This window comes from Pteropus medius, unplaced genomic scaffold (genome assembly GCF_902729225.1).
Source record: "Pteropus medius unplaced genomic scaffold, Ma_sr-lr_union100, whole genome shotgun sequence".
Taxonomy (NCBI): domain Eukaryota; kingdom Metazoa; phylum Chordata; class Mammalia; order Chiroptera; family Pteropodidae; genus Pteropus; species Pteropus medius.
Window position 1 is genome coordinate 21,145,445 of NW_024354500.1, and position 23,650 is coordinate 21,169,094.

The 23,650-nt window shown below is 35.8% G+C and overlaps 1 protein-coding gene across 1 annotated transcript in view; it reads right to left on the reverse strand.

Moving 5' to 3' along the window:
- The window catches only part of COL19A1 (collagen type XIX alpha 1 chain), a 292,373-nt gene that overhangs the window by 32,506 nt on the left and 236,217 nt on the right, over positions 1-23,650 (reverse strand). The window contains exons 20-40 of the mRNA XM_039853067.1: positions 22,757-22,792; positions 21,792-21,827; positions 21,642-21,695; positions 20,908-20,961; positions 19,381-19,434; positions 18,607-18,696; positions 17,787-17,831; positions 17,601-17,678; positions 16,017-16,052; positions 15,858-15,911; positions 15,712-15,765; positions 14,407-14,448; positions 10,793-10,897; positions 10,656-10,709; positions 10,345-10,398; positions 6,808-6,861; positions 5,354-5,407; positions 3,048-3,092; positions 1,039-1,089; positions 907-951; positions 426-452 (exon numbers count right to left, since the gene is read on the reverse strand). Coding sequence (XP_039709001.1) covers positions 426-452; positions 907-951; positions 1,039-1,089; positions 3,048-3,092; positions 5,354-5,407; positions 6,808-6,861; positions 10,345-10,398; positions 10,656-10,709; positions 10,793-10,897; positions 14,407-14,448; positions 15,712-15,765; positions 15,858-15,911; positions 16,017-16,052; positions 17,601-17,678; positions 17,787-17,831; positions 18,607-18,696; positions 19,381-19,434; positions 20,908-20,961; positions 21,642-21,695; positions 21,792-21,827; positions 22,757-22,792 — 1,122 coding nt within the window. The remainder of the gene's footprint in view (positions 1-425; positions 453-906; positions 952-1,038; positions 1,090-3,047; positions 3,093-5,353; positions 5,408-6,807; positions 6,862-10,344; positions 10,399-10,655; positions 10,710-10,792; positions 10,898-14,406; positions 14,449-15,711; positions 15,766-15,857; positions 15,912-16,016; positions 16,053-17,600; positions 17,679-17,786; positions 17,832-18,606; positions 18,697-19,380; positions 19,435-20,907; positions 20,962-21,641; positions 21,696-21,791; positions 21,828-22,756; positions 22,793-23,650) is intronic.

Genomic DNA, 23,650 nt, shown 5'->3' on the forward strand with positions numbered 1-23,650 from the left:
CTCCCTCCCTCCCTCCTTCCTTCCTTCCTTGTTGAGGAGATGGGCAACAGATTAAGAAATTTATTTCTAGTAAGTATTTCTCTTTTACAATCTATTTAACGTTGAATCAATCATCAAAATTATTCTATTAAAATAGAAAGTGTCCCATTTATCGGGAGCTTTATATTTGCCTTCCTCCATCACAGAGTGATTTTTAAAACACGCTGATGAAAGAGACAAATGTCAAGGGCAGTGACAACAAGAGCACTGATGCAGCTTAAAAATCAAAAGCACATTGCTGGCATTTCTTTGGTAATCTGCCTGCTGCTTCCAGCATGTTAATGGACGAACATCTAAGAAGGCAGTCACCTTTGCCTGATGTTCTACTTTCAAACATTAATAAAGACTTCTTTTCTAAATGACACAAAACATGAGAATATACATACCACTAGGCCAGGATCGCCTTTTGGGCCCTATGATAAAAAAAAAAAAAAAAAAAGGGTATTCATGTTTAAAACAATGACTGAAGTAAAATTACGGAATATGAAGCATTTTTGTCCAATTTGCTTGGATACACGTAAAGCTATTTTCAACTTTTGTTTTGCTACAGTTTGGATTTGCAGAATAAGATGAAGAAAAATAATTTGATGGAACTACCATGACAGTGATGCCTGGACATTAATTCAGTTCTTAGGTTTTCAGTGCAAAAAGTGACACTGCTATGCATAATACTATTTTTCATTATTTGGGCTGGGTACATTTTCTTAATTTTATTATAATTGGTTCCATTTATTTCTTCCTGCATAAAATTTTGGTTATATTTATAAAATGTATTTTCCAGTGAACTTAGGAGTTTTGTTTGTTTTGTTTTGTTTTAATTGTGGCTGCTCCACTAAAGTATGCTTGGTGACAAACAGCTATACTCACCGGGGGGCCGGGGGGACCTGGATAACTGGGCACATTCACACCTCCCTTCAAAAAAAAAAAAAGAAAAAGATTATAAGAATTTATATTAATTTATAACTGGAAATGATTTTACATAATTATAAAAGTAAATACCTGGATTTTATATAAACTGCTCATTCCATTTCCTTCATTGAATGGTACACCCTTGGGAAAGAAATAAGATACAAAATTAAGTTAATAGTTAGCATCTCTACCTTTATCTCTTTACCAAAAGATATTTTTCCTATTCTGTTTTAGAAAGTGAGTTTAATACTATAAGTAAAGTAATATAACGTTTCTTCTTTGGCTTTCAAAAGCAAATAGAGAGGAAAAAATGAAAAGGACTACAGTGATCTATACCTGGAACACACAGACACTTTCAGTGGGGGTGTGATTAATGTTCAGGTTTGACAGATGAGACCCTAATGCATTCAGAGGAAATATTATTTGTGCACTAAAATTCACTTTCTGAATTGCCAATTTATGCTAACTGTTTACAGCCTGCTGACCTGCAGGCTATAATGCAGTAGTGCTGATGAAGGTGCGAATAGGGAACAATTTGGCTACTGAAAAGTAATTTTTTCCATGGTCTCTTCAAACTAAATAGAAAATTAAGGTTAAATGGAGGAGATGATGTTACAACCCTGTGTGGATATTTCTACAAAAACATATTCTTTAGAACAATAGGGAATAAAAACTTCCTAATAAAATTGACCTGTGGGTAAAATCTCGGAGTAAATATCGCTAAAGAGAACTAATTTGAGTCTTTAAAAAATCATTTATTTTGGCATTCAGGAACATTTATATATGAAAATTTTAGTTAAAATTTTTTTATCATTAAAAAAAATTCCCATAGAACCAATACTCTACATTGCCCTTTTTGTGATTTCCAAAATTGAAGAAGCCATCATTTCATTGTTTTTGGATAATGGTGGTCAGTGAACATGACTTGCATACATCTTCAAAACACTAGTGATGGAAGAAAAAGGCTTCATTTATTTATTCTTTTATTATTTCACTCATTCATTAGACAATTGCTGAGTTTCTACTATATTTTAGTGTGCTAAACCCTGAAGAGATGAAGTATAATTTTGTCTGAGATGCCCACTGCCCCGCGCCCAGATAGAGAGGTTTACCCCCTGAAAGACAACATTTAATCTGTCTTAAAGAATAAATAGTTTTGGAGAATTCAGGGAAAGAGGGAGATTTCTTAAGCTCCTTATAAAACATAGATCCCTTTCATCAGCTCATGTTATATTTTGCTGTTTTGTCCACTAGGGAGGGAATGCATTTTAGGACTCCAGCCCAGATGCTTCCTTGTGAAGGGAGAGAGTCAGTAAACAAAATGAACAGGTTTAGAAAAATAGAGTATAAATCTCTTCATTTATGTGGGCAGAGCCTATATTTGCATGCAGACTAATAACATATCTGTGTTGTCTTCAGAAAGTCGCAGATGAATCCTGCCCCTTCTCAGGTGTGTTTGGCTTCTTAAACTAGGTAGGATGGAAAGGAACATTTGGCCTGGACCAAAGCTCTCCTGCAATTTGAGCATGGCCCCACATGAGGGCAGACTTGCTACAGAGAGAGGTACCTCATCTCTTCACAGCCTCTCTAGCAAAATGCACATCTGTCACAATCATGAGCATAAAAACATTGATGACTCTTGTACATTTTATTCGCTAGGTGCTATGTAAATAGAATTTCACTGCATCTCAAACATCATGGATGGTAATGAACACATATAGCATAATACCAAATTTCGGACCAATTCACATTGCTGGAAAGGATCTCTTTAAAGTCCCTTTCTTTTATATGAACAAGGATCACTGAAGTTTAAAGACTTTCTCAGGGTCCCCCAGGCAGAAAGTGGAGATTTGGGGCACATAGCTAGGTCTCTTCAGTCCACAATAAGGAGAACCATAGTATGCAAATATGAGCACTTCACACTGGAACTGAGCCAAAGGGGAAAACCAGACCTCGCCAAAGCTACACTTCTTTTTATATTTATACATAAAACTCAGACGACTTTTATCCTTGAGGACATCTAAATATAGTCTGACCTCTGAGATACAGAACTCTTAAGCAGACACATGAATTTAAGTTTTAAACCTGAAACAACTCACAGGCGGTCCAGGTGGTCCAGGTCTCCCAGGGGGTCCCTCACTGCCCTGTAAGGGATATTTAGACCAAAATCAATGGTTTAGACATTTCTATGCCAGGTTTATGAACCAGACTGCTCCCTCAGAGAGTCATATTCTAAAATAATATGGCTTGTCATTTTGTTTCGGCCTTGCGACGTCTTTTTCAGCTTGGCTTTTCTTTCGCCTGGGAAAATATGTTTCTAGACCACAGGAAAGATAAATGTCTTTTCCCAAGCCCATTTAAATTCTTACTGTGGGAGCCCCAGGGATGAGGCTTATTATTAGATGGAGCTAGACAATGCAGGTGATTGTGTTATGGACTTCAAGTGCTACTGGGGGCACTCTGTCTATGTAGGGGTGCAGAGCGGAGTTTCTGCAAACAAGGGACCACCTATGAGATATGGCTCTTTGAGTTGGCCCCTCACTTTAGCCTCACCTCTACACCTTCAACTTTTGGAAACCAGAGGGGCCATCCACATAATTTGATCAAAGTAGAAAATCACAACCTGTTTTGTGTCTGCAGGACAAGACACTTGTTTCACTTCCTAAGTTAATATTAGACTTTATAACCAAGTCAGGCACATCCCACTGAACAGAAGTGACTATGGTACGATGCTTTTTAAGAAAAATGTTCTATATGATTTAAACAGCTTCAGACATTGTGCTTATAAGAGAAGCAGACTGAAAATTGAATTTATAAAAAAATGAATTCAAGTTGAAATTTGAAAAATGTGTTTCACTTTTATTTTTATAAAATATAGATTGCTTATCGGTCTTAATAAGCAGAGGTATTATAGTCCCTTTGCTGCCTTTAATCAGTTCTTCCTGTAATTTTTCTTTTAGAATTATAGCCTCATAAAAATTTTAAGCCTCTCAACATCAGGGGCAATGGCGAGAAGTTCATTAAAAAGGAATCCAGAGAGAGTAAAATTCCTATTTACCACACCCAAGAATTTTGAGGGATTTCAACCCATTTCCAGAAATTTAATGAAGGATTTCATTCCAATCTCCCCTATCTTTTCAGCAAAACAAAAAAAATGTATCATAGAACCTTTTGTTTGTATCTTTATCAATAAAAATAAACTGTAAAGTTTTTCTTATAATCTATCTGACTGAGAATGAGTGACAGACAATGAGTGTATTGTATTTTTCCCTAACTGCTTTGATGGTGGCTATCTCTCTAAGACATGTCATAGTTTGTTGACTGCTGGCAGTGTCCTTCAGAGAATTATGTCATAGTTCTTATGAACTATGAGAGGACAATAAACAAGGAAAAATATGTGCCTATTGAAAAGACTTTTTTTTCCTGGCACAATTAAAAGTCATATTTTTATACTTGATTGTGCCTCAAAGCTCATCTCAGTGTGGAACTCTCAATAACTTCAAAAGGCAAATTTCTGACTGAATAATTTCCATAGAGAACAGAGAAAAATGATTGGTAGGGTTAGGCAAGCTCCTCGGAATAAGATCAGGAAAAAATGTGCTGAGACTAACTAGAATAAGCTCATTGTTTCCTTTACATTTTGGGGGGATTCCTTTGCCTCTTGATGCCATTTTGCCCCATTTTGGTAATTTCAGGGTGGAAGCCACTCGAGTGTCTCACGTGGATTTTTGATTCTACTTCCCTAATCTGAAGAGCTAGTCTTATTTCACTCATTTGCTGGCGCTGTCTGGCTTCACACTGTGATGTCAATTTAGATCCTAAATCGGGTAAATTTATGAAGCCCTGTGGTCTCCCTGTCTGAGTGAGTCTCCTGTACTGCTGGTCCTCCCTTCTGACTACAGCAACCCATTTGTCCAGTCAACTGGACTCGCCAGAAAACAAGTTGTCCTGGTTCCTTCCTGAATTCCCCTTATCATTGTCAAAGGACGGAACTTTGATTTTCCCAGCATGCTCTTTACTTATTGGACTCCTGGTCCTGATGGCCAGAATGCAGTCTGAAGCCTTGACACCTGTGGCTGCAACTCCCTAATACAAACCACCTTATCTGTACCTCGTCAGGAGGCATCCCCCATCCTATCCTTCCATAGACCTAGATGCCCAGGACCCTGAATCCAGCTTGGACTTTGCTATATGGCACCAGTGTTCTATTCATCTTTTCCTCTAGGAACATATCTCTTGTATTCCTTCAGACCAATTATTGGATTTATGGCCTTCCAAGCCCACTATCAGACATCACTGCCACCTTTAGGCTTCACTTGATTTTACGGATCTCTCTGTAAATGGTCTCATCTTCCCCCTACTCCAAGCCCCAGTTCAAACACTAAGTGAGTCTTTCCCTCTGTACCTTGTCACCCTTTGTTCCTGCAGGACCAGGATGTCCAGTTCTTCCCATCAAGCCCTGTAAAACCAAAAATCAAGTTTGTTACAAAAACAATAATTAAGTGGTGAAAGAGTATTGGAAGTTGGTCTAAAACTGATACATTTTGAAGGTCATTTAATCCTAATTAAATCAGTCCTACAAGCTTACATTTCTTCAGGCTGATACAGCAGCTGTATCCTGCTGATAAGCTCTTGCAAAGGTAAAATTTGTATTTGTGGTAGCTTTTCACCTTGGCCAACCACATTTAATGACCTTAATTGGAACCTTTTGATACATTTAAGAATTCAGCCTTGCTGTTTAAATGGCAATTTACATAACATTATGCTTTCAAATGAGCTATAATTTTGTAGTGATCAACATTTTACATACTTCAAGACACAGCAGAATTAACAACGTGCATATTGACTTATGAGATCCGTATTTTACCAATGGAAAATAAAATTTAATTTTAATTATTTTTTGAGAATAGAGTTAGTTATAATTTTTAGGGTTCTTTTCACAACTCTTTCTCTTAACTTTAATTTTAGTCTACAATTTAAAGCCAGGTTTTTCTGCATAACCATGGTGAAAGCATAAAGCATAAAATTTTAATTATGGCAAATCCATAATTCAAAACATTAGGGAACATGATTACATTCCTACTTGTGTGGTAAAAGCCATTTGCACAGGAACTCTAAGAAGGTAAGAATTAGGGAAGTTAAAACTTGAGTAGGGTTGCTATATTTAGCAAATAAAAATACAATAGTTGGGACGAATTTATGCTAAAAATTATTTATTTATATGAAATTCAAATTTAACTGCATGTCCTGTATTTTAACTGGCAACCCCAGACTTGAGCTCCACTTTAATGAGAGATAGGGTTTAGCAAGTGGGAAAGGAAAAGAGATCCTGTTTAGGAAAACAGTATAACCAAAGACACAAGGGCATGACCTTGTGTCTGAGGGACAGTGAAAAAAAGTATTGACTAAAGTACAGGGTATTTTAATTCATAGATTGGAATAAAGATAAATTGAATCTGATAATCTTTAACCCATTTCTTTTCTCTAGAAAATAAATTCTGAGTTTATGGTGCTTAAGAAATAAAGGTATAACCATCTGAATATCTCTTCCAAAAGTTAATGCCAAAAAATTATAACAGAAATAGAATGCTCTTTTACATCCAACTTCTATCCAAATAGACTAGCTTAATTGCAGACTGATTTCTGGTCTGGTAGAATTCTGATGACAAATCTCCACAATGCCGAGCAACCTTTGTACCACTAAATGAAAATCTCAGATGGTGGATGCTACTTTCCCAAGCAACAGCTAGATAATCTACATAGAGGCACAGAGAACAAAGGCAATGAGAAATATTAGTTCACCTTTCATCACTCCATCAGATATGAACTGTGAGCAGAACAGTTTTAGCAAATACTTACGGGGGGTCCAGTTGGGCCTAGAGCACCTGGAACGCCTGGGATTCCTTGAAGACCCTAGAAGAGATAGTTCTTACCATAAAAGCTGTTATGCCATTGAAAACAAAGTATTTAAATTAATCAATTATTTTGATTTGAAAATTAAACATCTATGTTGTCTAATCAAAAAACATGATATATGCCATAAACAAATAGCCATTTTCAAAGAGTAAGGATGGTGAGCTTAAACACTGTGACACGGAATCTGGAACGAACATAATTTAATGTGTTTGGTGATTCATAGAGCATTTCTGATCTCACAAAGCCACACTCAACAACAGCATTGCTGAGTATCCGGACCTGCTAAGGCATGAAAATATAAATTTCAGATTGGTAGAATGCCATCAAAGAATATATAATTACACTAATGCTTCATTCAGCTAGTGGAAAATGGAATATGTTTTATGGTATAATATTTAGTTTAGGTGGCCAGTTCATTATAAGAAGAAATTTTGCTCATTGGTAAATTTAAATTTGGGATACTTTAATGGCTTAAGCATAAAAATTAATGGATATCTTCTTCCTCGCCTCCTTAGATTTGTAGAATAATACTAATTGTACTGGATAGGGTTTAAGATGTTGATCCATTCATATATTCAAGGAAGAACTGTCAAGATTAGCTAGTAACTCGGGTAATTAATTTTGTTCCTTTACCAAGTATGCTAGCAACAGTTAAATAAACTACATAAAATTCATAATACAAAATATTTTGCAACTATTAAAATCACATTTAGGCAAACTATTGGATAACATGGAAAAATAAGTTACAAAATATTACACAGAGTAGGTCCCAAATTATTAAAAAATTATAAATGCACTTTATAAAAGATGAGAATGATAAATAGAGGTTTGCCATGCCTTATTTGGAAATTAGTGTCAGATATGTTTCAGAGCTCTGAATTTTCAGACTTTTTATAAAACATTATTGGCTCTTTTTATTCTCCTACCATTAATTTGTTTTGTGGTGTATAAGTGGAAAGAACAAATTTCATTTGAGAACGGCACCCCTAAATGTCTTCAGATTATAAATGCTATATCATAAATAGCTTTATCTCAAAATACCCATATTTTCATAAAATTCTCTATGTACATATACAAGATATGCATGTACATATGGTTTTTTTTTTTCCTACTTTAAGTTTTAACACTGAAACAGTCTAGAGATACTGAGTGAGTCTTTAGGTAGTCTAATTCATAAGCTTGGGACTCATTAACCTTTGATGACCATATTAAACTTTAAAATAAACCTCAGTCCATAAATTAAAAAAAAATAATTCTCAGCAGTCTTTCTGAACAAGCTGAAATTTTGTAGTAAGGGTAAAAGTTACTATGGATGCATAAAGGGCAATAAGATAATTTTAGAAGACAAGATGGTCATTAAAGAACACGAATACATATTAAAGAGTATGACAGTCAATTTAGCATATAGTGCCAACCAAAATACAAATTAAAATTTATTGCATAGATATTCAGGGATTACTAAGTTCTTTCCCTTCTCTGATATTTTGGTTTTGCCAGACCTAGCTCAGTTGCCATCAAGAATATTTTTCCTTTGTGATAATTTCTGTTTTATTTATCAGTTATTATCCTGGAATATTGTAGGAAGGTCTGCATTCCAAGCAAGCATTCAATCTATGAGAGGTGTGTTCTATTAGCGGCTTACAAGTTACCACCTTGAGTTGTGAAACAACACCTGCAAAAACTGTAGAGGATAATGTCGTTTTTCTAAGAGCAACAAGCAGGCAACTCCTCTAAGTTCCCAAATGAATTAAATTGAAGACATAATAATTAGAAGTCCTCAAAGAGAGGGGGTGTCCCTCTTTATCTTTTCCACTGAGAGTGGAACAAACATTTGAGATTTGGTATGATTAGATATTATGTGCACACTAAACTAGTACAGTTTATTGGCCAGTTGGAAATACACATATTCTTGGTCAGTTTTATTCACTCCAGTCAACGAGTTATAGTTTCAGGCAGTATTTGAGTCTAAGTAGAAGACAAGATAATATTGACTATTTCCCATCTAAGAGGCAAATGCCACATTGCCTCATTCCCCCACAAAAGGCCCAACTGAGCTAATATGTTACTTTAGGTTTATTCATATTATTCATGTGATGTGAAGAAACAACTGAAAAAAATCTCTTTCTGAACTTGCTGGAATTCCCCATATAACAAGAGTCTTGTGCAAAGCTTTTGTACTCTGTATTAAAGAATCCATAAAGTGTACTTAAGAAAGAACACACTAAAATAGTGGAAGAATAATAACAATGGATTTCAGTTTACCAAGAGAGTCAAGTATCCTGTTAAATCAATAAAAATTAACTTCCAATAAATTTAATTTAGAGTCACTTATAAAAAACCTGAATTCCACTTATTTCCTGGTCTTTTTGTTATTACCTTCTCAATTTCCTCTAAAGCCTACCTCTTGAATCTAGGCAGTTAAAAGCTGTTAGACTATTAAAATCAGATATTGTGCTTGCACTTCAGTGAAACTTTCTGTGGGGCATGATGAAGCAAAAAGCTCAATAACTCTTATTTAGAAAATAAAATGCCTTTACAGTTTTATTTTTGGATGAAAATGTTATATTTCTTTGTTCTTCAACTTTTAACTTAGAAAAAAAGCCATTCCTCAGTTTTCTAGAAGAGAGTCAATATAATTAAAAACAATAAAATGATAATAATTTATAATGTGAAATATAACTCCAACTCAGAAATAGATCTACTTCATATCATTATGATTTTCTGCACTAACATCAAGGTTAACATATGCCAGATGGCTTACTTACTTTCATTAAGAATTATTAGTATCAAAACTGTTTAAACTAACAACAATTCATCATCCTAATTGGTTTTTCTAGCATTAATGTGAATTATGAGGGAAAAGAATGATATCCTGAGAATTACCATGGCTTAGAGTCAGAAATTTAATACCAACATCTCAAAAGCACATTTGACTTTGAACCTTAATCCAGGGGCGGGCAGCTGATCTAAGCTAGTCCAATCAGACCCTTTTCTCCCAAGTTTGAAAGTTGAGCAGAATCACAGACAAACCAACGTCACTGAAGTTGAGTCATGTTACAGCAGGGTCCCAGGGAAGTCCTAATGAGTTTGGGGCTGCCCTTATCCCAAGGCTGGTTGTTAACTATTCCTTCAATATTACTAGCTACCTGGGGATATTTGTCAGTATATCTTCCCTTCCTCCATGCCCTTGTTTTTATTTTGAGAGAGCTGGAATTATCATCTGCTACATGAAAATGGAAACATAGTAATTGATATGTGAACTTTGTGCTTTAATTTCCTCATCTCAAAAACCTGACCATTGATAATTAACATCAACATGTTATTATTCAAAATGTGTTAATATTCGAAAAGACCTACCCAAGTCTTTGTTTTTATTTGTTTTAGCATTAAACATGAGCTCCAGAAAAACTGATGTCCTTTTTCTGTTGAGTTATGTAAAGAGAATCAATAGGACTACATCATCAGAGAATAATCTTTTACCTCGTCGCCTTTCTCCCCAGGTATCCCAGGGTAGCCCCGTTCTCCTTTGCTTCCCTAAAAAGACAATAAATTCAGCTAGTACACTCATTCATTTTGTCATCTTTTGGAACAATGAAAATATCTCTTCTCAGGATACTTAGGGCATATAATTTGGACAGAGTCAGGAAACAAATAAATGACATTTGCAAGTGGCTTTACACCACTATTCCAAAATATTTTTATATAAAGCTGTGCATTTAAAAAAAATGGGTTTCTTTTTTCACACTGAATTGGAAATCATACAAAAGAGAGTGAAAGGGAGACTTCCTTACCTTTGGTCCCTCTCTGCCTGGATTTCCTGGAGGACCCCGTGGCCCCATGTCACCCTAGAGGGCAGGCGGTAACAGAGGTAAGAGAAGGTACTATGTGTAACCTATAGGACCCATCAATACTGAGCCTGCCTTCTTACCTTCCGGGCTATTGAATCATACTTTCCGGGCTCACCAGCACCTCCTTCTTCTCCTTTGTTGCTTTTCAGCCCAGGAACACTTGCATGGCAGTTGCCACAAAAGTTCTAATGAGTATAAAGATAAGGTGACTGATAAATTCATCAAAGTCATCTATAAAAGTGAGGTTTGATCAGATTCGAAGTTCTATTTGAACTTTTGTCAGAGATGAGTGATATAGCAATTGCTAAGTCAGTACTTTCAGAAACTCTATCCAATTTGAAAAGACTACTTTTTTATGAGGTAGAAATTACTCATGAAGCTAGTCAATGATATCTGTTTATGATACTGGTGAGCTATTTAAAAAGTAAAACACCTTTATGATGACATTTAAAGGAAAAATTCTAAATAAATAAGGAAACAACATATAAGTCAAGAATAGAGACTGAGTTTCAGTTGCTTAGCAGCATGTTTAAAAAGGGAGGTGATAATAAAGTTTGGAATAACCAGCGAGATAACAGAGCTCATACAACCAGTAGCATAAATCATTGAAAGAGAAAGAAAGAAAGAAAGAAAAAACTATGAAGAAAGGATTTCTCTTTTTGAGAGCGAAATTAGTTGGAGAACCCTACACACAGTTTTCCAACATTTTATTTGTCAGTAGAAGCACTCATGTGAGAAATAATTACTTGAGTGACTTGAACTTGATTTCTATGTCAAATCCAAGTACAGAGAGACAAATCTAAGCAGAATTACCTTTCCATTGCTGTCTCTGTAACCTTTAGCTGATCTGGAAAGGCTTGAATTTAAGTGTCTGAGCTCACAAGATAAACTTCTTATCACCGAAGGGAAGAATCTTCAAACATGAAAAGGGAACTGAAGCTTGCTATTGATGAGATTAGCAAAAAAGGCCATGGCCATTCATGTTCAATAGTTTTGACCCATTGAGTATCATAAGCCTAATTTCAAAAAATAAGCTCCTTGGAAGACTAATTTTGTATAATATTGAAAAGATTCTAAGGTAGTTTGTCTAAAAAAGTGCTGGGCTAAAGAGTTCTCTTCATGGTGGTCCTTCTTAGAGCTGAGATATATAAAAGGGAGCTAAAGTGTTTAACATTTCCCAAACTAATTTTACCGCCAGGCTTTTTTCACAAAGCTAATGTGTTGGTAAAGGAGTTTAAAAAAATACATATATAATTGTATACCACCACTTATGATATCTGAAAAACTACGAAGGGGGGAGGAGAGTGGGGGCTGGAGAGAGAGAGAGAGAGAGAGAGAGAGAGCGCGAGCACGAGCCTTAAGGACTTAGAACCAAAACAAAAAGTTTTCCATATTTAAAAAAGCATGAAGTAGATGAATTATTGTATCTGTTGACATATAAATGTGGCATATCAATATGGAGCAAAACTTTGGCATATTGACATCTAGCAATATTTTAGAATGGATTATTCAAATGATTGTTTAATTAAATATTTAAAAATGGTAATCATTTGAGTCAATAAAATTTTCTAAGACCCATTTCAAACTGACCTCATTTTCTTTAGTGTAGGGTTATCAGAATGGTAAATTAAGGAGAACTAGCTTTCATTCAGGTTCTTGAAAAAATGTCTTAAGATTTTCATATGAAGAGAATAAAGATGCACCAATTATTAGCCAAAGCACAGTTTCATTCAAAGAGGGAACAATATACAGATGAACCTACAGGAAGGTCTTTGATGGGATACCATTTGAGCTTGGAATTATCTCAGTTCTTTTCAACATCTTAATTAAAGATACTTTTGAAAACAGAAAGCATAAGTTTCGCTAAAGACTCAAGATAGAGGAGAGTTCTTATGTTGGGTAACAGGATCAGGATTTAAAATAGCATTATCAAGTTGGCCAGACAGATCTAATCCCCAGTTTACATTCCTGTATTTAGATTTCGCTTTGGGGAACTACATGCTTCCCTGTTCTATTGAATACAGTTTGTTGGGACTATCAGTCAAGGTGCTTTGCCTGCCTCTTGCCAATTAGCTTTTCTGGCTGTCAGAACCTCAGCCGAGATGATGCTAGAACTGGAACAATGGCAGAGAGCATTCATTAAAGAGATGCTGCCCTAGCGAAACTATTAATTACTTCCACTTCTGAAACCCCTAGAGTTCTGGTTCCTCTCTTTGTCAGAACCTCTTCAGAGTCTTTTTGTCTATTCTGTGAGCCACTCCACATTGTATCAGGATATTCATTTCTGCTTAAGTGTATACATGTTTGATCCTTAGAGTAAATAACCTTAACTATTCTGGAATTGTATAATTCTTACAATGCTGCCAGGATTCAATACTACTGCCCTTGTTAAAAACCTAAAACAATATCTGAGGACTTAAATTCCTGTGTTAATGTTATGGTAACTAGCTGTGTCACTTTGAGCAAGTTACTTAACTGCTCAGAACTTCAGTCTCTCATCTACAGAATGGGGATATTACCACAGCCTAAAATCATAGCATTATTGTGAAGATTAAGTAAGATAATATAAGTAACGCAGCACACTGCCTGGCATGTAGTTGTAATTTGGTAAATAAAAGATCTTCCTGAAACTCCCATGAATATTCTTTTCCAACTAAAAATATTGCCTTTAGATGGTCTTAAAAACCCCTCTAATATAGTTTTATATTCATATTTACATTTATATATCTATTTCAAAACTTTAATCACCTAACAAATACATATACTAGAATTCCTGAGTCTTTTGTGTTTAATCCAACAAATATTCCTGCCTACCTACTATTATATAAGTCATTGTGCAAAACACTGAGCTAAATGCTAGGAATATAAAATAAATCGCATATACATATATATAGCTTAAGTGTATCTGTGTGTATAAACATATATATCGTCCATCTATACAAAGACAGATAAAACGCATAAGGTTTGAGTATAATGGAAAGGGACAGATTTTCATCTGGGTTCACTCACTCTTAGCATACCATGAAGAAACATGCAAATACTTAGCATTATGTGTCCCATTATCATTCTCCCTCATCTATTTTACTAATAAAATATAGGGAAGTATTAGGAAAAAAATTGTAGCAAGATGGAAATAGGTAGAGATACTTTTTATTTCATCGAGTAACAGGTATTTGGGCAATCGTCAGCTTTGGAATTTTGAAGCTCATTTATAAATTCCATGACATCCAAACAGACTTGCAAGCTAGCTGTTTATTGAGCAGCACTGGTTTTCATCCTGGGACTGGCCAGGGCAAATACAGGGAGGAGGATTAGTTTACTCAGTGGTGAAACAGAGTGGGTAAACACCCATTAAGAGAAAGCTGCTCCCCTAGAGGACAGAATGATCTACTCCAGGGAGTTAGTGACATAATTCCTTCCCTGCAGCTCATCTAAGAACTACCATCTCCGCCCCCTCCCCCCTGGCACTTTGCTCCTCAAATGAGAGAGTGGTAAAGAAGAGAGCGTGGGGATTAGTATAAATGGTGCAAGGTACACAAAGACACATATTCCTTTTTTTCATCTTATAGATGTTCTGCCATTTAAAAATTGAATTTTAGTTCATGCTAAGCAATTAACTCAATTTCTGGCAAAGAGTTCCTTTCAGATTTTTCTTGGAAATTAACACATAATTTCTTATATAGCAACAAAGTACCTTGAGCAAAACACCGATGTCTCCCAAGAGAGGAAGTGCAATCTGTGGTTAAGGAGAAAGAAACAAATATGTGTATTTATACAAACATACATTTTTGAGAAATAGTCCTTATTCCTCTACTATGAATACACCAACACATGCATATAATTGCTTTGATTCTGCATCTCTATTTTCTATTTTCACGACATGGCAACCTTTATGCCAGCCCTCATATATAATTGGTTTTACACTTGATCTTGGCCAAAAGGCTGAGAAGCGATTTCTTGTTGCTTTTAAATAATACATAAAGGTAAATCATTTATTAAAAGGAAATCAGCTCTCTGCCAGGCAAATTATCAGGCTGTTAAGAAATACAAAAAGTACAAGATGAATTTGCCTTAAAGTTCTTTCTCACTGAAGTTCAAAAGAGCTTAAGTGTGGTTTAAGTGATAGGCAAGACAGATACTGAGGGAACTCAGGCAATGTTTTGGCCTCATGTCTTAAATTGTCTCAGAGAGACACTATAAAAATCCAAGTAACACTTTACAAAATTCCCAGATTATACACACATGATTCACTCAGTGGTGGGGTTAAAGGCTGAAATATGCCTCTGAATGTAGCTTATAAAGGCACATAAGCCCCAACCAGTGTGGAAAGAAAAAAGATTTGTGAAGCTTAGAACTGAGACGCCAGATTTGGATTTTATTACACAAAACTCTTAATACAATGTCATGTACCATATGGCCTCTTAAATTATAACTGCCGATTCTGAGGCTATTTAAAGGGATTTCACTGTCGCTCAAAGCAAGGTTTAACCTAAAATAAAACTTCGGAACGCACATTTAGCGTCTAAACCCATTTTTTAAAGAGCCCACTCAAGCCAGTTTTTGTAATTTAATCATTTCAACATTGTTAAAGCCACAGAATCAATGGATATGTACCATATTGTAAGTGACTTACCTGCAAAATTCTTTTTAGAGAAATGAAATTCATTTAGTCACTAGCATTAGAAAGGATAGAAATTGTGGTTATATATTTTAACTCAATTTTTTCCATGGGATTGAGATGTGATATGCCAGGGCTCAGCCTGGGGCAAAATGGTACAGTTGAATTATACCTTTAGAAAATAAGTGTTCGTCACACACACAAAAAATGCTGATGCAGCTTGAATTTTTTTCCCCCTCTACAAAATAGTGGAGACAAACAAAATCACTAAGCAGTCACTGAGCATTTTAATTAGTTTGGACAGCAAAACTTGCTTGGTAGGCTGTTTGGCTTCTGGGTGTATTTAATGATACATAAATCAGGCACAGTCTGTTGACATACCGGGTCACCTGGGGGGCCTGGCAGACCTGGCTTTCCATCCTTCCCTGGAGCTCCCTGAAAACAGAAACATCATGTTCAAATCTTTGCACAGTGCAGATTAAAAAGGGTGGGTTGGGGTGGGAAGAGTAGGTCAAGATGGTCCTTACTTCATTCCCTGGGGTTCCTGGAGTTCCTGGCAATCCAGGGAGACCTCGAGGACCCTGGAAAAGGACAAAATAGTTACTTATGAGGAGAGTCTTTCAGTAATTTCCCCCATGGAAGCAAACTGGATTTGCTGTGCCAGATAATTTGGTTAAGTAGCATACCTGAATACCTGGCTCTCCAGCTGGTCCTTGGGAGCCCTAAGAAGAATGAGATCCAATGATCAGAATTCTGCCAGGAATGTCCATAAAGTATCCAAGTAGGATAAAAGGCTATGTATTGTAATTTATTTAGTGGAACAACAGGGCCTGCCACCTGTACACTCTGAAAACTCTGCAAAGTCAGCCAAGACTTTTAGGTGACACTTAACCAGATGCCTGTTGCTGGAAACATCAACATGACTGCTCAGATGCCTGGGATATCTCTCTCAGTACCATCATCTGTCCCTGTACCTCCATGAATGCACAAACAATACATTCAGATTCTATCTGTTCAGAAATTGACTGGCCACAGGGCAACTGGCTCAGGGCTTCCTTTCCCTTCTACTTTCTACTTTGCCTCATTTCTCTATTTGAAGAAATTGCCAGAACAAGTGTTCAGTGACAGGAGTAGGAAGCTGTTGATCAGTTATTCTTTTCTACTTTAGCACATTGAAATTTAGGGTAACTAAAACGAGCTGAGAGATTATCAGTGAACCTAATGATGATAACTCTAACCGTAGTATATAACCATGGATCACTAAATAAAGAATTCACAACCTAAATAAGTGAAAAGCTGATTTTCCAGCAGCTGGCTTTAGTAATTGCTCACAGATATTTCCTTTCTTATTTTTTAAAATAAATATTCATATCACTGTAATTGTCAAAACTTTTTGCTCACTTTCCAGTTATACTTTGTCCTTAAGTTATTATATTTTATTTTTTGCTTCAACCTCTTTCTCTCTCCAAATAATTTCCTGATTTACATTTTTACTTTTTTTAATCTCCTATCTCCAATAGTCATTTTTATTCTTGTCCTGGAAAATCAAACACCAGTCACACACAACATAACTATCTACTATTTACATCTTCTTTTAGCTCTCATGTTAACTTCATTACGAGGCCAATTTCCCAAATTAATGTCATTAAAATAGGAATGTATTTCCACTTTTCTTGTCCCAGAATCTTTACTTTTTATGGTCAATAAAAACTTTATTACTTATTACTAAACAAATATACATACAGTGGTCATTATTATCAGGTGCTGTCCTTATAGCTAAAACATGTCAAAAAACTGTCCATTCTTTATCTTAACTATTAAAAACAACTTCTATTCCTTCTCTTTTAAGATACTAGAGATTTCTGATATCATCTTGTTGATACATACTTCACTTCGAATATTAACTTTTTATTTTATTCTAGTTAAAAACAAGCAGTAATATGGAATAACCAAACATTACGCATTCTTATAATCTTATAATCACTCATACTTTTTTACAGAATAGAGGAATAAAGTGTTAAATCACTACTTCTACTCCAAAATCAGCATTCGTGCGATCAGCTTCTGTAAGTCAATAAACAGTGAGTACCCTCTCTGTGCTTAGTTATGTAACCTCAATTCCCTTTAATTCTCTTCCTCTGCCTAGTTTTTATTTGTATTTCCTCCTCTGACTATTTTATTCTTTTCTCCTTATTCGAATTTGTCACTGGAGTTTATTTCACAATATTGGAATCAACAAGGTTTCAAAAACTCAATTGAATTTCACTTACTGTTCGGCCAGGAATTCCTACCCCTGGTGGGCCTATGTCACCTGGGGAACCATGGACACCTGGCAGTCCTCTTTCGCCCTGTGTGATGAGATGCTTCTGTTAGTGCAAGGCTCAAGGCATGTGAATTTTCTGGCTACATTTTATTAATTATTAATTCTTTAAAAGTTATCTATAATATTTTTATACCTTTGGCCCACGCGGTCCGGGTGCTCCAGGATTTCCATCTAATCCCTAAAAGAAAAAAAAAAAGGAGAATACATCATTTCTTTTTCTAAAAAGGTTAAAAACATCTTAGAAGTCATAACTGAAAAATGTTTCATTGCTCTTCATCTTTCTTGAATAAACCTTTTGCTGTAAAAGAATAAACAAGGAATATAAATTTCACTAGGTTATGGATTTTGTATAGTTACGTTAAAATATAAGATGTTTTCATCTTTAAAATGAGGCACCTTTTACTGAAAACTATTATTATTAATTATATAAAAAGTCAAAGGGGATCAGAAAAAAAGGCATATGAAACAAGGCATATTGGTTATTTAGATTTCCCAGTTATTCAGTTTTGTATGTCCTGGAAATAGCCTGGGCCACAAGGACATTTTCTGTAAATGATTATCTGTGGCCATACTCGCAGAGCCTCTGGAAGGGAAACTTCGGGCAGTTCTTCTGTTTTAATGTAGTGTCCTAGGAAGGTTTACGGTTTAAAACGAGTGCTCCTTACTAGGCTCCATAGATCCCTAAAGAAGCCATGCCTTCTGCATTGGAAATCTGTGAATCTTCTGAAATTGGCTATAAAATGATGTGTGTGTGTGTATTTTCTTCAGAAGAGAGGCTTTTGCTTGCATCAAATTTCCAAAGAGATTACATCTCTCATCTGAAGAAAAAGAGGTATATTTATTTTTCTGCAGACCCAAATGTGTTCCTATACTGGTGATCTGAAACTGGGAACATACCAATAGTAATTAATAAACTTTTAAGGGAAATAAATCATAAAAGGGTTGGTACTTACTGGTTCTCCTGGCAGGCTTTTCCCTGGAGGACCAGCCTCACCTTTTGGACCTGGAAGCCCAGGAGGGCCTATAATCCCTCCTGGATCTCCCTGAGGAAAACAAGGTAAGATTCTTATTTCATCGCTCAGTTCATGGTGGGAAATGTGGAAGTGGTAGTTTCCATTGTTTTAAGTTAATAGAGCCAGTCAAACTTCCTTCTCTCATTCATTCCCTGTTTACTGAGTGCCTAATTCATGCCAGGCACTGTTCTAGTTATCTTCAAAGCTTTTAGAATTTTTTTTAGAGTTATGTTAACAATGAATTTAGCAGTACCATGACATAGGCATAAATATAAATATATGCACAAAAGGGTGCCTATTCATAAAGTTCTTCAGCTGATTTTTATGTTTTCTTTAAGTTATCCCCCAGTCATGGTTCAACATTAATATACTATTTCCATGTAGACATCAAGAAACAGGACCTGAAAAATTGAGACTTCTTAGGTCTATACCAGAGTTGGTAGCTGAGCCTGAAAGACTTTCCAAGTCCTGAGACCTTCCTCTCTAAGTTAGTTCATTTTGTCCCATTGTGTTTCTATGCCAGAACAAAGGCTGCCACAAGTGCACAACTTCAGGGGGGTATTGTTCACACCATAGTTTATGTTACTGTCTAGCCCCTGCACGATTCTGGCAATCTACTTCTGTTCTTTCACTCTCCCAATGCCCTTAAGACCCTCTGTCTCTTCCTCTTATCTAGCTACTTAATATACAAAATGAATAAAATGGAAGCTATACCTTTTCTCCTTTGATGCCTTGTTTTCCTGGGATACCATGTTCTCCTGGCAATCCCTAAAAAAATTGGAATTAAAGGTAAAGAACAATTAGAACCTCTCTTATTATAATAACATTATCTGTGACTCTTGGTCAGGAGAGCAGAATTTTAACAATATAAAGTGTATGGGGATGGGTTGATTTTGGTCTATTAAAGGAGGCACAAACTTTAGTGCAAATGTGTGGCTTGTTGTTTCAAATGAAGTAACCAGGATGTAATGGGAACTAAATGCACCATTTATATTTACTGCCAAGAAGAAGTGGGAGGATGGTGGTTAGTAGCATCACTTAATTCAGAAGGACATTGGGGTAAATAGGAAAATATGCTTTTACATATGGTTTAGCAACAGGGGTTCTTTCTCTTTTGATTTTGTTCTTTTTCTTAGCTCCAGCCACTATCACTTAACCTCACTTCTTGAGCATGCTGTGGGTCCATCTCTGCCACCAACATTTTTCTCTTTTCATAAGATCTCTTCACTAGGTACACCTGTAATAGTTCATTAAGTGGCTTGGGGAGGCAACAGAAAGTTTTGTTCTACAAACTGAATATTCAAAGTACCAAGCAGAACAAATGAGCTGAAATATAGACCTCCAGAGCATGGAGAATAGAGGAGAATAGAGCAAGAGGTCATGGGGCTATTCCCAAGATGATGGGAAAAGGAGAGATTCTAATGGAGGGTACTGATATTGTGGCCAGAAAGAGATCAATTTCCAAAAAGTTGTGGCCAAGCATTACTCTCATTTTGCTCAAGTGAGGTCTGATGGTGTGTCTCAGCTCTCAAGTTTTCAGAAGGCTAGGGAGGTTGTCTAAGGCATAAAAGGCTTACCTGGGGGTATGAATAGAGAAATGCATTTAAAGGGCATAAGGGTAGGAGGGATGTGTGTGTGTGTGTGTGTGTGTGTGTGTGTGTGTGTTTGAGAGAGAGAGAAAAGAGAGAGAGAGAGAGAAACCAGAGAATGAATAGTGGGTTCAGTAAAGCTAGGCCATAATGCAACCTCCTTTCTCCAACTGTATTATAAAATATTTTCAACCAAAAGACTTGCTCTTTTTGGAGGTTCTCAAAAGAAAACAACAACAGAAGCTTTGGAAGTGTCTTTTTGGATGAAGAATGAAAACAAAAACCAAGCATAATGGAAATGCTTGCTTTTTCTCTTGGTTTTCCTCATTTCTTTGGTTGTTTCCAATGTCCCTTACTACTGGCACATGACTGACAAGCATGTCCACTTGATAATTTAGCTAACTTGAGCTCCAAAGACCAACTTATTATGCTAGTGATAGTCAACAGGACCTCACATGACTATACAAATGTACTAGCCTTTCTGATAACTCCTGACATTAGGTGTGATCAGTTTTAGTGATAGAGATGATCTATGTCTTTGGAAAATGTAGTCTAATTCAGTCACATAAATAGATGGTGACAATCTTTAAAACACGTCTCAGTCTCAATTTAATTTCCAAAAATCAAAGACACCTGCAGCTACTATACATACAATATCTCCTGGTGGTCCTCTGGGTCCCATAGAGCCTGCAGGTCCTTGCTGACCCTAAAACAGAAGGTCATATGTACTTTAACTTTGCTTAAAAAAAATTGTGCCTGAATATAACATAAAACATGGTGTGACCTTTATCTGCAGAAATATTGACTTTCCACCATTCTATCTTCTCTGTATAATACTGTAATATGCTTTGGGCTTATAAACATAGTTTTTAAATGTTCTCATTTATGGGTCTGTTGTCACCAACAGCTGAGGCCTGGCTAACTTGCCTTACCTGTTGGTTGGACTGCATCACCTTAATGTCTTCCACACCTCCCAGCAGCTGGTCTCTCTTGGAACACTTCCCCGGAGTCCCACATGGGGAACCTGAGCATCTCGGGGGCACATCATTTTGTCTTGGAAATTGAACCCTGAATCTTGTCCACTTTAAGAATATAGTTCAGGGCTATAGGTTTAGCTTACATTGTTTAGTCTTAAAGTTTTTAGGGATGCTATTGTGAATATGTTCTGAAAAAGAGTTTTAAAATCCTATTGCGAACTAAAAGACATAGTTACTACATATGTAATAAATGCAGCAAGTGGAGGAAAATCGCCATGGAAACAAAGTAAAGTAAGTCTCTGAGAACATCTGTAAAGAAAATGAGTGGCGCTAGAGCACCTCGTTTTACACAGAAATGGCTGTAACTCCAAAATTATTTCCTCATTTATCTCAGTTATTTCTTATATACCTTTATTCCTGGGCTTCCTATTAAACCAGGGGGACCAGGATCTCCAGGTTCACCCTAAACATATGGGTGAAAAGAAAAGAGAACCCAGTTACTTTAATTTGCACAGTCTCATTAGGTTGGAGATGCATTTGAAGAATGTCAGGAGATTACCTTTATTCCTTGTGATCCTATTATCCCAGGTTCTCCCTATAAATAAAATAATCACCATATATAAAATGCTTAAATTCAGATGAAGATGAGCATCTCTAATACTTGAATTCATTTGTGTTTCCACTAATGAACATACAATAAAGGGGGAAATAATGGAAGACATGATGAAGTCAAGGAGGGTTCATTCTAAAATGATTTAAAATACTTATTGCTAATAAACAGCAATTTCTTATTTTCTTTATTCTTTATAACAGTTTTTTTCCTCATCACTTTTGACACTGTAATCATCATGTTCTATTAGCAATCACTGCATTCTCCATTTAGCTGACAAATTATTATAACAAATTATTGTTATGATTTGCCACTAGCTAATCTTATATCTCAGAGAATTAAAAGTTCAGATGAGGGGCAAAGAATAGTAGAATTTAAGTTGCTATGTCATGGTGAATACTAAGTACATACGATCAGATATATGCACTTAATAAAAAAAAAGGAAAAAAATAAAGGTTAAACAAAAGAGGACAATATTGGCTATACTGAGTTTACTTTTCTTATTTTCCATGACTTATTATTGATCCTTTTGATAAAATTTTCCTGTTTGATAAATCCAACTTGAATAATGAACAGAATTTTTGAAAAACTGTATCTTGTATTTTAATTTTGTATTTTAGATATCCTAAGAGGGTATATTTCAAAACATTCATGTCCAATCACAAATAGTAATGGGTTAAAGAAAATATACACTCCAAACAAAATGTTAAAGTGTCATCACATGATAAAACTTAACAAGGTTTAAAATTTCTCATTTATCAAGATAAAAGAGTCAAAATACACAGAGGAAAAAGTAAAACACTCAGGGAGCTTATTTTAGCAAATCTATTAGACTCTAAAGTAAACATACCAGAAATCAGAGAGAGAAAAAATCAATGAAGTAGAAAACAAGATAGCGATAAATATCTACTTACTTTGTCTCCCTTTTCACCTTTCGTAAAAGGTTCCCCCTAGGAAAATGGGTAGAAAACAGAATCAATTATAAACACTTTTAGAAATAAAACTCTCCAGAACTGAATGTGGATATCCTGTAGGCCAAACTCAGACCTCCACTACCAACAAGCTTCTAAAATGATCCAAAATGTCACTCAGTCCTTGTGCAGCTTAAAGGGAGCATATATGAGAATTAACTTTAAAAATCTTCCATATTCCCAAATGAACAATAAGTTAATCATTCTAATACTATTTCGAGAATCTTGAGTGGTTAATATATTGAAATGGTGCCCAAGGCCAAAGCTTCCTTTTGCATAGTTCACATGGAAGATGATCTCTCTCTCTCTCCCTCCCTCTCCTTCCCTCCTTCCTCCTCCTCTCTCCTTCTTCTTCTCTCTCTCTCTCTCTCTCCCTCTCTCTCTCTCACACACACACACACACATGCGTGCACACACACACAAACACATATAGGCTTTCTCTTACTAGCTTCTGTTCTTGAAATTACATGTACATGATCTCATTTATTCTTACAACACTGCTGTGGGGAAGATATTGTCTCATTAGAAGCATGAGGAAAGAGACTCAGAAAGGTTCTGAGTAACTGAGTTATTTTCCCTAAAAGAGCATTCACACACTTTATGTTGCCTTGTTCATCTTGCCTATGAACTCTGAAAATATTAGGATATAATTCATCTTGACTCTCATTGCATCTTTAGTGTAACTGTTGGTGCCCAATAAGAGTTTAGTAAACTAGAGAATTTAAAGTTGTGCAGATTATCACAACAGCTGACATTTATTAAATTTTTAGAATGTATCAAGCACTGTTCTAATCACATATATATTAACATAGTTAATCTCCAGTGGAGTAGGAACTA